The sequence below is a fragment of the Lissotriton helveticus genome, chromosome 2_2, assembly GCF_964261635.1.
Source record: "Lissotriton helveticus chromosome 2_2, aLisHel1.1, whole genome shotgun sequence".
Classification (NCBI taxonomy): Eukaryota; Metazoa; Chordata; class Amphibia; order Caudata; family Salamandridae; genus Lissotriton; species Lissotriton helveticus.
In genome coordinates this window covers 298007599-298024996 of record NC_136060.1, presented here as the reverse complement: position 1 = coordinate 298024996, position 17398 = coordinate 298007599, and the positions used below count along the sequence as shown (strand labels likewise).

The window sequence follows — 17398 nt, the reverse complement described above, 5'->3', positions numbered from 1 at the left end:
GGGCTGGCGCCAATGCAGTACCCTTGCACCAGGGGGGCACCTTCCTGCACAGAAACAATCCTAACGTGTGTTTTCCTTTTTCTATGTGTGCTGCAGAATGAGGCGCACATAGAAAGCGGAAGAAACGAGGAGCAATAAAGTTATTTATCCTCGTTACACCTCACCTCGTGGTTTACATGCTCTTAAAAATCTGGGAAAGTGTCAAAATCCATGGATGTTGCCTGGGAAAACCCACCGGAATGCTTCAAGAGCGCAGATTAAGGCAACTCAGTGATTTGCACTGCCTTGCCTTACTTCATATTTATGAGGCCATTCAAAGCCACGCATAGTTACTTTCTGTGGCCTCATAGATATGATTTTGAAATTTGCGTCACCAGATCGTTACAAAAAGTGACGCTCCGGCAGCGCAAGGGGCTCGTAAATATGCTCCTTTATTTATGCATGTTATAAAGTCAGTCTCAACAGGCCATATGGTCAGTGCACATTATAACCTGTTTCTCATAGAGATGTTCAGTTATTCACAATCAGGAAAGCAATTCCCTCTAAATTGTGGGGTCACGCATTTTAGAATTCTCAAAATGTTCAGAGTGAAAGCTGCTATTTTCTCTGTACCTATCAAATCTGGAGGTAAATTGGGCCATCGCCAGTTAACTGTTACCCATATCTGCTGCGTCTGCAGGCGCCACACAAACTTTGATTTCTTCCTAAGCAAATCTTTCAGCAGTTCTGTTATTATTCGAAACTTGTACTTTTGTATAGCACTCAGAGAGCCCCAAAAAGAACAGCGACCCTTATGGTGAGGTGCTTGTGCAACATGTATGAATAAAGAGGTTTCTAGACGGTAATTCCTCTATTTCTCAACATTTGCAACACACTTCTCAAAAGGACCTTATGTTTCACAACATTGCAAAAATGAAGACGTCATCTTTAAAGACATACATAGGTTTTTGAAAAATAGGAATTTCTACTAAATTAGTAACCATTCTCAAAATAAAGTAGGCTAATTGGGGTGGCAGACGCTTCTCTTACTTAGCATGCAAGCTCTGGAACTCAATGTCCCTCTCATTGAGATCTCAAACAAACAGTCTCCTATTTAGGAAATCTTTGAAGACATGGCTTTTTGTGTCCAGCATTTAGTAGGTCTCCCTCTTTGTTATCCCAGCTCTAGCAACAAGACGCCTCAGCATTTGTGCCCTCTATAAAAACTTTACTTACATACTAAACGTGCTGCTATTTACAGTAGTTCTTGCCAAAGTGATGTTGCTATTAAATAATAATAAATAAGGAAGGCACCTGTACAAAGTTTATCCTTGCACATATCATGTTCCTGTCTATTCACAGGTCTCTAGAAAACACGGAACCGCAAGCTTCTCCTGGTCAATATGATGACACTGGCTGAGTACAATGACAAAAATATTTCATACCATAACATTGTCATCACAGCAACATTGTGCTGCATCATTATCTCCTTCTTGCTGTACCCACACTAGGACCAAATCCCTGAAACCGGTTCTCCATTTTACATTATCAACAAACCTGGGTTCTTCAGACATCCAGGGACCGTGCTCACTATACAGCTGGAATCAAGCTAGCCTTGCTAATGAAGGGTGATACCTTGAAACCGGTCCCAGGATGCTTTTTTCTGGTCAAGGGAGCACCTGGCATCCCAGTTTGGGCTGGACTGTTTCCATTGGTCGCAGGGTCAAAACTGATTTGCATATAGCGGGGTCCAAACTGGGGTGGCATGGTAAGAAAAAAACAATGGATTTAACTCGGATCTGTGACTGGAGTGAATGTTTGACAATCTCCAGCACTCTGTCCATCATCTTTTTGAGTTTCCTAAGTCGCCCTAAGTCGGAGCGGTATGCCCATGCGTGGGTGTCATGCTCGCTATACGACTGGATTCAAGCTAGCCTAGCTAATGAAGGGTGATGTCTTGAAACCGGTACCAGGATGCTTGTTTTCTGGTCCAGGTAGGACCTGGCCTGCCAATTCGGGCTAGACTGTTTCCATGGGGAGCAGGGTCAAAACTGATTTGTATATGGCTGGGTCCAAACTGGGGTGGCATGGTGAGCACAAAACGATGGATTTAACCCAGATCCATGACTGGGGGTAAATGTTTGAAAAACGTTCATCACTCTGTCCATCATCTTGTTGTGTTTCTTAAGTCGCCCAAGTGGGAACGGTATGCCCATACGTGGGTCCCGTGCTCGCTATGCTGCTGGATTCAAGCTAGCCTGGCTAATGAGGGGTGATACTGTGAAACTGGTCCCAGGATGCTTGTTTACTGGTCCAGAGAGGATCTGACCTGGCAGTTTGGGCTGAACTGTTACCATTGAAAGCAGGGTCAAGACTGATTAGCCTGTGATGGGTTCCAAACTGGGCTGGCATGGTGAGGAAAAAAACAATATATTTAACCCAGATGTGTGATCGGGGGGGGGGAGGGATGTTTGACAATGTTCAGCATTCAGTCTATAATCTTTTTGTGTTGCTATAGTCACCCCAAGTGGGAAGGGAATGCCCAGATGGGGGTCCCATGCTCACTATGCTACTGGATTCAATCTAGGTTGGCGGATGAGGGGTGATACCCTTAAACTGGTCACAAGGATGCTTGTTTTCAGTTCCAGGAAGGACCTGGCCTGACAGTTCCCGGCTGTACTGTTCCCATGGTGAGTATGGTCAAGACTGCTTTGCATATGGCTGTCTCTGCAGTGAGAGAGGAAGAAGTCCTACCCTCTGTGTCCACTTGCAACCAAAAGAAACTCCAAGGGCTTCTCAAACTTTCCTCCTGTTGTGGAAGACTGAGGAACATCAAAGAATGCCTTGTGCTCTGTCTACTCATCCAACGGGGCACTTTTAGAACTTTTTGGTGAGCCCCCTGACCCGCTTTCACCACCTGCAACATATGTCCTTTACCAGCTGCCTAGCCCTCCATCACCTGTGGTATGCTCCCTCAGGCACCGTGAACAAAGTGCTGTGCTGCAAAGAACAAGGGTTGTGGTGATTCCTAATCATCGGCGCTGGCCGCTCGTCAGCTGGGCCCAATGCACTGGAAATTGTCAAGGGAGGGAACACTGCATTGCCTGGCAACTGTACTCCACTGTGGGGTGCCTTTTCCAGGCTCCCAGGGGGCGAGCATACCAACTGAAGCCTCATCGGCTGTGAAACCCCAGCCTGTGTCGACGCTGCACCTGATGTCCCTAAGATGCCCCTGCAGCAAGCCAAAGGAAACAACGTTGTCACCCGCCCCCTAGACTGCGGCATTGTGACCCATGCCCCCACAGCACTGATCTAGTTACGGGGGCCAGCAGTCCGCTTTCACCACTCAGAGGCCATTGTGGCGCCTCAGCAAGCACCGCACAACATAGTCTAGGGGAGTCCGAACTATCTGCTTTGTACCCGACTGGCCCCAGTACGATGCAAAGTTTGGAGAGGAATCTTCACGGCTGACATTCCAATACCCTCCTTCTGAGGGGGAAGTGGCAGGGGTGTAAACTATTGTATTTCATTTCAGGCAAGCGCCCGCAGTATTTTCCTCACTGTGAATGGCTAAGAGGCTGTGTTTGTGTTCACCCAGGAAACGCTTTGTGATGGGTAAGCACTGCTAAGCCAGAGTACAGAGCTCATTGGAAGGGACAGATTGTGTATCTTCACAGACCTCAGCTATCCCCACACTATGCACAATGCTCCCTCTACAGTGATTACCTGCATATTTCCAAAGGCCTGAACACGGACTCTAAATTACTGCCAAGACTCTGATTGGGGCACCGTCTGGAAATACTACTGTTTCACCTGATCCCTTTAGAATTGCATATCTCATGATTCTTTCATACGATTTTTGTGGTTATGGTCTTATTTTCTTCAAATAAATACCCTTTATTTTTCTAAACTGGTATGGAGTCGTTTTGTGATCTTTGCACAGTGTTACTGTGTGTGTGTGCACCAATCCTTTACACATTGCCTCTTGGATAAGTCTAACAGCTCTGTACCAAGCTACCAAGTGGGAGAGCAGGGGTCATCTTAGGTGTGTAACTTACTTATAAATCACAAACAATACTTCAATCAACCACGTAGTGGTCAGTGGTGCTAGAGAACTAGCTGTGCCCAAAATGGGGGAACCAAGAACAAGGAGGGGAAAGAACTCTCTAGTGAAAGGTTGTACCTAACCCTACTATGAATGTGGGGGGGGAAAAAACTATTTTTGTTTTAATTACCCTCACACACCCTAATGGTGTCATGCTTCATCATCGGGTCACCCCGACCCCTAAACGTCGGGGTGGGCTCAACCACAATGTTGGGAGCTCTTTGAATAGTTTAAAGACAAGGGGGGTTTTAAGATAAAAAACCTCAGGCAGATCCCCAGTTTCCCTTTATTCTTGGGTCTGTCTGGGTAATTAAAAAATTGTAAAATTGGGTCTTTATTGGAGTGTTATGGTACTAAGACCCTAGTGCCGACATGTTTCAGTCCGTAGTGGATGTAAAGGTCCTGGACTTTCTTCAGGGCAGGTTTGACCCCCTATGTGAGGGAACTAAAAGGATGGGAGGTCCCTATCCTATCAGTAAAGTGAGGGCAGAGTAGCTGCTCCTTGTGGTATGTTAAAGGTTTGAGTGTGTCATCTGCCAGAATCCATCTGAAAAGGAACATAGGGACAGACACCATATAAGATACATTACAGACAAAATTACGTTGTGTGTTTGCCCCAATGGGGCATCGTGGATACCGCCAGGGTGAGCATGCCTTCAAAGTTGTGCATGCTTCTATGTGGAGGTATCACCCTTTCACTGTGCCACTCAAACCATAACACTGAAACATATTGGAATTATATGTGACAGAATTATAGCGTTATCAGTGTGAGAGTCTGATACAGTAAAAACAGCATGCACCAGGCTTTCTGTGTAGGTGGCGAGGTTATTTGCATACTAGCGTTATCAGTGTGAGAGTCTGATACAGTAAAAACAGCATGCACCAAGCGAAAGCAATCTCAATTGCACCAAATGGTATACAGTTTTCAATAAAAGAATGTATATAAATATATCGTTAACCAGAACACACAGACAATCACATATCATGCATTCTCTCTCTCATTTCAATGATACTTTACCCGATTTGGGGAGGTTGAGTTCGTCACATAGGACCGGATTGACTAAGCGGGTGGTCCTGGGGTAGATGTTAAAAGTGGTGTGACAAAACAATTTCTATTTAGTGCGCCAAAATATACTCAGGGCCATCGGTTAAAAGTCAACATTGCCACTGTCTAGAACAGGGGAGTGCGCTGGGCATCAGCGCAGATTAACAACACTTACTTCAATTGAGCAGTCACCCAGCAGTCTACCTATATAGGTCTCGGTCCTCGGCTTGTGCTAGTCGAGTCTCCGGTTGCGCGCTTCAATCTTGTTTATGCGCGGAAACCTGATGGGAACACAGATCCCGCCCCGACCTCCGACCTGCGGAGGAAGTGACTTGTAGCGTGACTACGTTAGCGTGCTATTTAGAAAATGTACCTGGGAAGTGTAGTTTTAATGCATAGTATTGGTAGTTTACATACGGGAGAATTCAAATTGCAGAAATTAGAGCATGTGACAGTAATTAGATAGAAGCGCTCGTATGAACGAAATAAAATGACAGGCATTAATAAGGTTATGCACTGTTGACATCATTGCCCAGAAAGCGCAAGTGACGTGGGTGTATAATTTATGCTCCATATGTGTGGAGTGCAGGAGACATTAGCGATTGGGTGTGGACATTACACTATATCTTAGGTCTGCTTAGCAGGAAGATACAACTGTTGTGTAAAGATAAACCAATAATGGTTTCTCACTTTCATGGATGACTAGTGTATATAGTTTACTACTGGGTAACTAGACGTGATGGTGACTGGTACCCATGTGATGAGGAGAGTAGCCTCGAGGGGAAAGTTGTTGTCTGAGGTAGTTTTCTTTAGGTGTGGGTGTTTGTTGTGATGCATTCAAAGGTATTGACTGAGGGTGAGGACACTTGGTGTCACTGTCAAAACCGATGAACACTCAATGGTATTCGGTGATCACATATGTGATAATGCCAATCTGGAGTTGCACCATGTTTATTTGAAAAGTTGGCTCCATGGTATACTGTCGTTCAGCCCGTTCTCATGGCTTTTCAATCAGTATACCCAGCGTTGTTCTCTGTCTAGGAGTCTTTTTTGCAGGTTGCTGGTGCCTTTGACTTTTTCAATTATTGTCCATCGTATGTCTGTGTCTTGGTGCTGTTTTTCCACATAGTGTGATGTCAGTTTAGTGGCTGTGACTGCACGTCTGATCGTGCTTCTATGTACGCTTATCCGTATCTTAACTTTGCGACTGGTCATTCCCACATAGGATAGTTCGCACGGGCACTTGATGAGGTAGATAACTGATTCTGAATTACAATTCGTGTGCAACCTTTGTTCCCATGGGGTCCGTAATCCTAAATCAAGGTACTTGTTGTGTTCCATAAATTCACAGGCCAAACATGAACCGCACGGGTAATGTCCTATTACTGGTGGAGTGCTCCACAGTGTCAACTGATGATCACCTTTCGGTTTGAATGTGTCTGTATGGATGAGCATATCCTCATACTTTGGTTTCTTCTGAATGAGAACACGGGTTTTTCATAGGTCAATTTTTTTGATGTTAATATGGACCATTTTTTGTTGATTATTTTCTTCAATTCATTGGAAGAAGAATTGAATGTGGTGACACATATCATTTGCTGTGGCTGTGTCCTTTCATGAATTTCCCAGTAGTAAACTATATACACTAGTCATCCATGAAAGTGAGAAACCATTATTGGTTCATGTTTACACAACAGTTGTATCTTCCTGCTAAGCAGCCCTGAGATATAGTGTAATGTCCACACCCAATCACTAATGTCTCCTGCACTCCACACATATGGAGCATAAATTATACACCCACATCACTTGCGCTTTCTGGGTAATGATGTCCACAGTGCATAACGTTATTAATGCCCGTTGTTTTATTTCATTCATACGAGCGCTTCCATCTAATTACGAGCACGGCACTGTCACATGCTCTAATTTCTGCAAACGGAATTCTCCCGCATGTGAACTACCAATACTGTGCATTAAAACTACACTTCCCAGGTACATTTTCTAAATAGCACGCTACCGTAGTGACGCTACATGTCACTTCCTCCGCAGGTCGGAGGTCGGGGGCTGGATCTGTGTTCCCATCGGGTTTCCACGCATAAACAAGATTTAAGCCCGCAAACGGAGACTCGACTAGCACAAGCCGAGGACCGAGACCTATATAGGTAGACTGCTGGGTGACTGCTCAATTGAAGTAAGTGTTGTTAATCTGCGCTGACGCCCGGTGCACTCCCCTGTTCTAGACAGTGGCGATGTTAACTTTTAACCGATGGCCCTGAGTATATTTTGGCGCACTAAATAGAAATTGTTTTGTCACACCACTTTTAACATCTACCCCAGGACCACCCGCTTAGTCAATCCGGTCCTATGTGACGAAGTCAAACTCCCCAAATCGGGTAAAGTATCATTGAAATGAGAGAGAGAATGTATGATATGTGATTGTCTGTGTGTTCAGGTTAACGGTATGTTATGTTATGTTATGTTAATTGAATTTTTTGAGCGCACAGCTGCCCCAGCAAAGGGGCGTCCCGGCGCTATATCTGAAAAGGTAACATAACCAACAGCACAGAAAAGAATGGGGGGTGATTAATAAGGCAAAGGGAAAAAATAAGTTTTGACAGCTTTCCTGAAGGACAAAAGGTCTTCTAAAGACCGAATGTAGAGAGGAAGTTCGTTCCACAATTTGGAGGCCAGGACCATAAATGATCGGCCACCCAGTCTACATCTCTGGAAACGAGGAACAAGTGCCAAATTTTGGCCGGCAGAACGAAGGCTGCGCGAAGGGGTGTTCAAGGTCAAAAGGTGCTGAAGGATGGCGGGAGTGTCAGTTTTAAGAATTTTAAAAGCAAAGCAAAGGGTTTTAAACTCTATGCGTCTAATTACAGGCAGCCAATGTAATTTATAGATTGTGCTACGGGCTGAGCAGAAGCGCGGCAAGCCCACTAAGGTCCTGGCTGCCGCATTCTGAACCCGTTGGAGTCGCAGGATTTCCGCCTGATTGGCGCCCACCAACAGAGAGCTCGCGTAGTCGAGTCTTGATAGTACGCTGGCTTGTATTACCATCTGGCGGGTGGGGGCGTCGAAAAATTTGAGGATAGGCCTCAAACCACGCAGAATGCCAAAGCACATGGATGCCACCTTTTTGGTATGGAACGAAAACGTCAGCTTAGAGTCCAACCATACGCCAAGGTTTTTCAGTTCTGAAACAGGTTTTGGGGGAGGTCCCAACTCTTTAGGCCACCAACTAGCACCCCACAGATCAGGATGTTTCCCCAGTACCATCACCTCAGTTTTGAGGGCGTTGAGTTGTAAACAGTTGGCGGTAAGCCAACTAGCAACAGCCCTCAAACCATCCGCAAAGTTAGATGCCAGTTGGTCGGAACCCCCATTAAGAGCCACCGCCAACTGGGTATCATCGGCGTATGATACCATAGTGAGACCCCAACTCTTCGCAACCTCCGCCAAAGGTTGGACGTAAAGGTTGAAGAGAGTGGGGCTCAACGCCGAGCCCTGCGGGACTCCTTGGGTGATGGCATGCGGCTTAGATCTGAACGGTGGCACTACGACCTGAAAGGATAGTTCCGAAAGGAATGATTGAAACCAATCCAACGCCCTGCCTGATATATATATATACACATTCTTTTATTGAAAACTGTTAACCATTTGGTGCAATTGAGATTGCTTTCGCTTGGTGCATGCTGTTTTTACTGTATCAGACTCTCACACTGATAACGCTATAATTCTGTCACATATAATTCCAATATGTTTCAGTGTTATGGTTTGAGTGGCCCAGTGAAAGGGTGATACCTCCACATAGAAGCTTGCACAACTTTGAAGGCATGCTCACCCTGGCGTTATCCACAATGCCCCATTGTATGTTAAATGGTGTCTGTCCCTATGTTCCTTTTCAGATGGAGTCTGGCAGATGACACACACACACACGTTTAACATACCACAAGGAGCAGCTACTCTGCCCTCACTTTACTGATAGTATAGGGACCTCCCATCCTTTTAGTTCCCTCACATAGGGGGTCAACCCTGCCCTGAAGAAAGTGCAGGACGTTTACGGCCACTACAGACTGAAACATGTCGGCACTAAGGTCTTAGGACCATAACACTCCAATAAAGACCCAATTAAAAAAAAAATTATTACCCAGACAGACCCAAGAATAAAGGGAAACAGGGGATCTGCCTGAGGTATTTTATCTTAAAACCGCCCTTGTCTTAAAACTGTTCAAAGAGCTCCAAACACTGTGGTTGAGCCCACCCCGACTTTTAGGGGTCGGGGTGACCCGATGATGAAGCATGACACCACTAGGGTGTGTGAGGGTAATTAAAACAAAAATAGTTTTTTCCCCCACATTCATGGTTGGGTTAGGTACAACCTTTCACTAGAGAGTTCTTTCCCCTCTTTGTTCTTGGTTCCCCCATTTTGGGCACAGCTAGTTCTCTAGCACCACTGACCACTACGTGGTTAATTGGAGTATTGTTTGTGATTTATATACTACCTAGGGAGGATATACTCCAGTAATTACCCTCTCAAACCCTTTAGGTGTTGGGATCTCTCCTAGCACCTCTTGTATTTACCGTGTAACTTACTTATCCTAACTGGAGTGAGGGTCCGTACTTGGACAGGATGTATACCCCTGCCAACTATAGACCCCATTTTTAACATTATATAAGGAGGACGGTGCTAGCTTGTCACTGTGGGCTCCCGAGCAGAGGAGTAAATGTTGCTTATTCCTGAAACTATATCAGGTCGGAAAATCCTCTCCAAAAGCCACTCCATGAGGGTGGGCTATGGCTTTGTGGTTTGTTCACTATCTGTTTCTGTTGCTTCCTGTCTTCATGGGCCAACCCTTTCCTTTGTGTGTTGATGGGGATCATATCATGTCTCGTATAGCTCATCCACTGTGCTGTTTGTCGTAACAAGAGTAATTATCCGCTGCTGGATGAAGGCTCTGATTTCTTTCTTAGACTCCATTGGCACTGATTGTTTTCACTAACATTATCTCCTACCACTATTTCTAGTTTATGGCTAATGACCGGCCTCTTCCTTTTTCTATCAGTGTCTTCCATGTCATTTGGCTCCTGGCTTGTTCTGCTGTCTCAGAACTCTTTGAAGGTGTTGTCCTCTTGTCAAGTGCTCCCTAAGACTATTGAAGGGAATGGCTGATGTGCATGTCATCAGCAACTGCCAATGGTCACAATTTGCACCATGATCCAATTCTAAATTTTGATATAATGTAGCAAAAAAACTAAACTGTACATCTGGTCAGTTGTTCCCTAAGTAACAATATACATGTGTTGTCCCAGGCGGAGTCCACTGATCTCAGGGGACAGGCATGTCAGATGTTCCTCAGATATGTTGGAGATACCAGACTGGAATTCTGGGGGAACTGTTGAGCTGAACTATTTGACCATGATAAATCCTCAGTAAAAGACTGATCGCACTAATGTGCTGATGCATGAGTCTCACACAGCATGACCTGAACAGCATGCACCTGTGTCTCCTGATTATATTTTACTATTGCTTATTAGTTGGTGTGTAATATGACACTTATGTCCAATGTTTTGGTTTATTACAGTATGCAAGAATCAGCTCAGGAATTATATATATCATGTTGAATGGATCTTCTCCAGGTGGAGCCTTTCCAAGTAAGAGGTAAGAAAGTACCACAGAAAAGAAAAGTATATACACCAAGTGGGATTATGAAAAGGACAAGTGAACAGTGCCATGCTCTTTATTTGTATATCCAGGATTTACTGTGGATAATAAGAAGTGCATGATGCAATAAATGCTGATCCTTATCTAATCTTCTCAATGGGGCACGATTTGTGACCTCCTTAGGCTAGATAGATTTGTATTGCAGTGTCTTGAGTTATTGGGCCACAAATACAAACATTTTTTAAACTGCAAGGTCCTAATTACAATTCCATACGAATCAGAATTAGGAAACCACAATTTCAAATGTATGAAACTTTCATTTGAAATTCCCAGTAGGTCGCATATGGACCTGCCTCATTAATATTCATGAGGCAGTTTGCAATTTGCGACCCATTGGAAATCGCTATAAACACAGGAAAGGTGGGCTGCCGGGGACCGCAGACCACCATGTCTGTGTTTGCTTTTAAATAAAGCAAAGGTTTTTTTTTTTAAATGGAGGACATTTTTTTAAAGGAAAACGGGATGCGTTTCGAAAACAATAATGAAACGTTTTATTTTTATTTGTCAAGAGTAGGCAGTGGTCTGTGGGACTACTGCCTGCTCTTAAAAAACGTGTTTGCATGCATTCCCAAAAGGGAAGGGGTCCCTTAGGAACCTTTCACGTTAGGTAATCCGTTAGCACCAAGTTGAAATTGGTGTTAAAAAGCGAATGTTTTACGCCCGCATTTCGGTTGCAAAACATTCCTACATAGTACTGCGAGTCGTTATTAGGAAGGAAGGCCCTTAACATGCCTCTAATACTGAATCGCTAATCTATTTTGCGATTTGGTAATAGGTTACCGAATCGCAAAATAGGATTTTGTACATGGATTTTTTGTTTTTTTGTCACAAACAGGATTGGGCAGTTTGCAACCAAAAATAAGCTATGTACATGTCTCCCATTGTTATTTGTTGTATTATGACATATTTAGAGAAACACAGATGCATACAGAACGGAGGTAACTGTTTCTTACTCTTTACTTTGCTACATGATAGTAATTATGCTTAAACTGTTGGAATTTAGAAAAGCAAATGGCTATTCCTTTTTTCAGATTCATCTTTTAACCCCTTCGATGCTGATGACGGAACGGTTCCGTCATGAGCGTCGGTTGAGCTGTGCTCATGACGGAACCGTTCCGTCATGACTCCGCCCGCGCAAGGCGGAGTCAGCATGGGCGGGGAATTCGCGCCGCACGCATGCGGTTAAAGTGCACAGTTGATATATTGTTTATTTTAGGTCTTGCCACACCCCCTCCCCGACACACATTTTTGGATAGCCTCTTTCAGACAATAGCTACTATGGTACAGCTTTAACATCTGACTGAGTTTTAGTATCAGACCATGTAACTTCGCTGATGTGAGTTACTTAAAAAACTAGGGCCAAATATATCAACATTAGGGATAGCGATTACCAAAATTGCTAGGAAGTCGCTATTTCTAATGTATGAAACTCATAGAGTTTCATTTAGCGATTCCTAGTGGGTCGCAAATCGACCTACCTCATGACTATTAATAAGGAAGGTTGCAATTTGTGACTCACCAGGAATCACTAAAATCACAGGGATGGTGGACTGTAAGGGTCAGTAGACCACCATGTCTGTGATTGCTTTTAAATAAAGCAATCTTTATTTTTTAAATGTAGCACGCTTTCATTGAAGGAAAATGGGATGCGTTGAAAAAAGAAAAATGAAAAGTTTTCTTTTCATTTTTTAAGAGCAGGCTGTTCTTAAAAACGTTTTTACAACCATTCACAAAGGGTAAGGGGTCCCCTGGGAACCCATTCCTGTTTGTGAGTGGCTTACCACCTACTTGAAGTAGGCAGTAAACTGCGATTGTTTTGCGACCGTATGCCGGTTGCAAAACAATCGTACATGCCCCTGCAACTCGCTATTAGGAAGGGATGCCCTTGGCATGCCCCTTCCTAATAGTGACTCGCAAACCCTATTTTGCAAGTTTGTAATAGGTTATCAACTTGCTTAAAAAGGTTTGGTACATGCCAGAAGCCATTTTAGCTGTCGCAAATGGTCCGATTCTACATTTGCGACCTTTAAAAAGTGTTGGACATCTGTCCATAGGTGCCTATAGACTGCACTATATAGTGGTATGTAACTTTTTATCGGACATGTGTGGTGGGTTAGTGGCATCAGTATGTAGCTCCATGTGGGGACTTACAAAGTGATTAGCATCCTTGGTGGAGCGTTGGATGCTGACCAGCCTTTCAGAATGCTCCCTTTGTGGTCTATAGCTATGTCACAAGGTACAATTGCAGGATTATGTATGCCACCCCCGTTTCTCTGGTGTGCTGGTTTCCCAGTGGAATGCATTCCTCCTCCGCCCATAACTCCCTCCCAGTCTAAGGGTATGTTTTAGAGAATGTAGGGTATTCAACAGGGAGAAGGAGCTGCCGCTCATCTGCAGAATGGTGAAAAAGCTGCTCCATTTTTCCACTGCGCTTCTCCTTCATTCTGAAACTTTCTAAGCTTCACCTCTAGCATTGTTGGAGGAAGAAAGTAAGTCCAATCAACAACAGAAAAGTGAAAAAATATAAATTGGAACATTTGTTTATAGTTTTTCTACTTCTGTGTGAAAATTGGGATTACATTCCCCTTCAGAAAAACAAGGAGAGCAGCCTGGAGAGTTATGTCTCAAACACTGAGTACCCAGCACTCCTTTCGCATCTGAGTGGATAGAGTCTCTTCTGAGCACTGTGCATTGTTCCTGGCACAGATTTAGGGGGCAGCAGCATTTGAAGTGCGGCGATAAATGTTACCATGGCTCATGAACTGAAGTCATCTCCCCCCACACCAACCCTAAGAAAAAGGTAGTCATTCACAATACAGTTTTCGCTGCAAGGCCAATGAGGTTCACAAAATTTGGCAAAGCAAATCCGAACGCCGCATCATAAATTGATGTTCAGCAGTAAAAGTCAAGCGCATACTGTTTATGTGACTGCTGCACTGGCTTTTGAATTTCTGTTTTATTTTTTTATTTTTCTGATTCTTGTTAATTGAATTGTATGCCTCACAAGGGGTACACAATTAAAACATTTTCCAGGAAATATCTTTAAAGATTCTTGAAGTGTGACATATCAACCAAGAACAAACAGTATCAATTTTAAGTACACTTCTTGGAATTCATTTTACATGCATTTATTGTATGCAACATGTGTATACACCTAATAGACACAGCATTAACTAGACCAATGCTACTGTAAACAATGATTTTTTTTGCCAACAGTATGTGGTTTCTGAGATTTAAAACAATCCTATTCTATGTTTAGGTGATAATCATTTCTACGGACATTGTGAAGCAAATGCCTTAACTGAATGTGTAACATGATGTCGATACAAAATATTTAAGTTACTCAGCAAGAGTGGTTCTAGATGTAAAGATACAAATTAACATCTAACTCACTGGCTCCCAATCACAAAACAAGTCGAGTAGGGATTGGGAAAGAATGGGAATAATCTTCGCTATTAATGTTACCTACCAAGGCAGAAAGTTTCAACGCCATCGATTGAAAAAAAGAATGCCACCGATGCTACAACTTATAGCACCTGCCCACATGTGAAAACCATTGGTCCCTTTACAGTTTTTACACCCTCAGGTTGCCATTGATCCCAAAAAGCCTCCTCTCACCAACAGCCTGATTCATCAATCTCCCGTTTTGCGAGCCCCTAATAGCGATTCATAACGAATCGCTATTAAGGACTTGCAAAACGGGATTCATGTAGGAATTGCTAAATAAATAGCGATTCCTCCACATTCCTTATTTGTGATTAGCAAATTGCTAATCTCAAATAAGGAATAACTCCCCATTCATTCCTATGGGCCAAAAGGCCCATAGGAATGAATGGGGAGTATTCCTTATTTGCGATTAGCAATTAGCTAATCGCAAATAAGATAGCGATTTAAAGGGTGCCAGGGGTGTCCAAAGGACACCCTGTAGCACCCCTTAAATGCAAATTGAAACAGGTGTTGCGCACACACATGTCCAAAGGACATGTGTGTGAGCAACATGCAACTTAGAAAAATGCTTTTAAAAGCATTTTTCTAAGTTTTCGCTATTTACCACGAGGTTTGACCTCGCGGTAAATAGCGTGCCGAAATAGCGAATTCGCAATTTTGAAATGGATGATGAATTGCATTTAAGGAATCTCAAATAGAGATTCCTTAAATGTAATTGCTCGCAAAATAGCGAAATCGCTATTACCGATTTTTGCATTTGGGATGATGAATCCCTAATGCAAAAATAGCGCTCGCAAAGGGCCAGATTCTCAGAATCTGGCCCTTTGCGAGCCGATTTCGGCTTGATGAATCTGGCTGCAAATTCCTTAAACCCTGCATGAAAGACTGACCTTGATTTAAAACTATTGATCGTTCTCTCTCCTGCATTCTCCCTAATGACCCTCTTCTTACCCATCCTCCGTTCTCTGCATGCCTCACTCTCTCTGAGTACAACCTACTCTGTTGCATGCCTATTAATCTTACTCTGTTATTGTATATCTGTAAACTGCTCACACCTCAGCCGAAAAAGTACAACAGCTCCTTCTATCCTTTTATGAAACTATACCCTGCATATTATCAATAACTAATCTCCTCTAGCCTGTCTACCCAACCTATGAATCATTTGCATGAACTCACACTAAAGATCATATCAAAGTCCTATTAACTTAATCTAACACAAGAAACTGTAGGAAATGCATGGGACTGTTTCCTTGAATAAATGGCAGCAATGGTAGAATGCTTCAACAATAACCAATAAGCACTAATTGAACTAATGATCTTGGGTTTCCGGAGTAAGCGGATGCAGCCGGCGCACAGGTAAGAGCGGTGGGGCAGTGGGGTGAGGCGGGGGAGCGGCGAAGTCGACAGACGACTAGATATGTAAAATTAAATAAAAAAAATAATAAAACCACTTACCTTGTGCTCGCCGTTGGTTTTATTATTTTTTTAATTTAATTTTACCTATCCCGTCGTCTGTCAACTTCCCCCACCTCACCGCTCTTATCTGTGCCGACCGCGCCTGGTAGTAAGTGCTATATAAATTCACTTATAAGACAGTACTTGTAACCTGTGACATTAACATTAGTAGCACATAAATGAAAGTGGTAAACCATTTAAAAATGTAAACATCACCCACTTTTATGGACAGCAATGTGAATAGAAAACAACGCACTTTCATATATAAAACAGAAGGTTGCATTAAAGCATCAGTATGACAAAAGTAATGAGCATAATAGTTTTAGATTGCACATTATCGTGATTACAATCAGAGGGATTCATTTCTGACAGCTACGTCAGATCAAATACTTCCAAGATTGAGTGCATTAAATGAAAAACTATCAGTGTTGTTGATGGAGATGAAAGTTGTTAAATGATAATAAAACGTAACATTTTGACAAGAAATTGTTAATTACCTGTCCCTTATTAATGTTTTAAGTTTTTTGGCAGACTATGAACTTCCTAATTTCCAAAGTGCTCAAGTCTCTCGCTTTGAAATCTGGGTGAACGATGAAATTGAAGGACCTGATCTGTAAGTTAATCAAGAAAAATTACCAACATACCCTTTTTTAATTTTGAAAAATGTAAATTTTATTGAAGAAAAGAAAAGAAAAAGAGGGGGGTACAGTAAGGGGAAGATGTAGTAAAAAAGGATACACATTACATCTTTAAAACCTTAAAAGCACATAAATAAGAATTCTTATAGCAATATAAAGAAGATAGATAAGCATATAATACAAGTCTGGTCAATAACCTATAAATGCAAAAACATAGTGAAAATGTTAATATAAACAGTAATGAAAGTAAGAACATAACAGAATGTCAAGAAGTTTCGACACTACTTGCTCAGAGAATTTACGTACATACGTAAGCTTAGCATGACAATCAATAAAATGTGTAACTGGGGACCATAAAAGAGAACGTTTAAGAGCTAAGGAAATTGGGAATACATAAACTGTATCCAATCTGTGATTATAACATACAGCATACCACCAAGCCTGGAAGGATAAATCAAACACATTTTTCCAATGTTTGGTAATCTGCTGAAATGTTTCTCCCAAAAGCAAGATTTTATGAAGAATAGCAGGGGGGGGGGCGCATCGAAGGGGGAACCCAATTTGAGCTCTTTGAGCAGCCTTTGCAGGGTCTTGAGATCCAGAGGATGGAATTCCTCCAGCAGGATGGGGCTGTCAAGAGTGATTATATCGCATTTGTGGAACCATGATAGGAGGGAAGGAATTGCAGATGGTTTGAATCTTTTCTGAAAAGAAATCAGCAATTTGATCGCACCGCGATTGAACACTGTCTGTGACATTAAGGGTGGTAGGGGGTGTAAGAAGGGATTTGGCGATTTTGAATATCTCACGTGGAGAGTTGGCAGATTAAATTTTTCCTTGATAGTAAAGGGCTTGAGTATTTTTAATCTCATTGTTATAGATTTTGATAGCTTCTCAGTATTTGATTTTACTGGCGACAGAGAAGGCCTTCCTCCAACTTCTCTCGTGCCTTTTGCAAGTCTGTTTTAGCTGGTCTAGTTTTTGGGAATACCAAGGATTTATTTTTT

General features: G+C 42.8%; 1 protein-coding gene across 1 annotated transcript in view; it reads left to right on the top strand.

Moving 5' to 3' along the window:
* The window catches only part of BST1 (bone marrow stromal cell antigen 1), a 253168-nt gene that overhangs the window by 194940 nt on the left and 40830 nt on the right, over positions 1–17398 (top strand). The window contains exons 6-7 of the mRNA XM_078678450.1: positions 10712–10788; positions 16274–16366. Coding sequence (XP_078534576.1) covers positions 10712–10788; positions 16274–16366 — 170 coding nt within the window. The remainder of the gene's footprint in view (positions 1–10711; positions 10789–16273; positions 16367–17398) is intronic.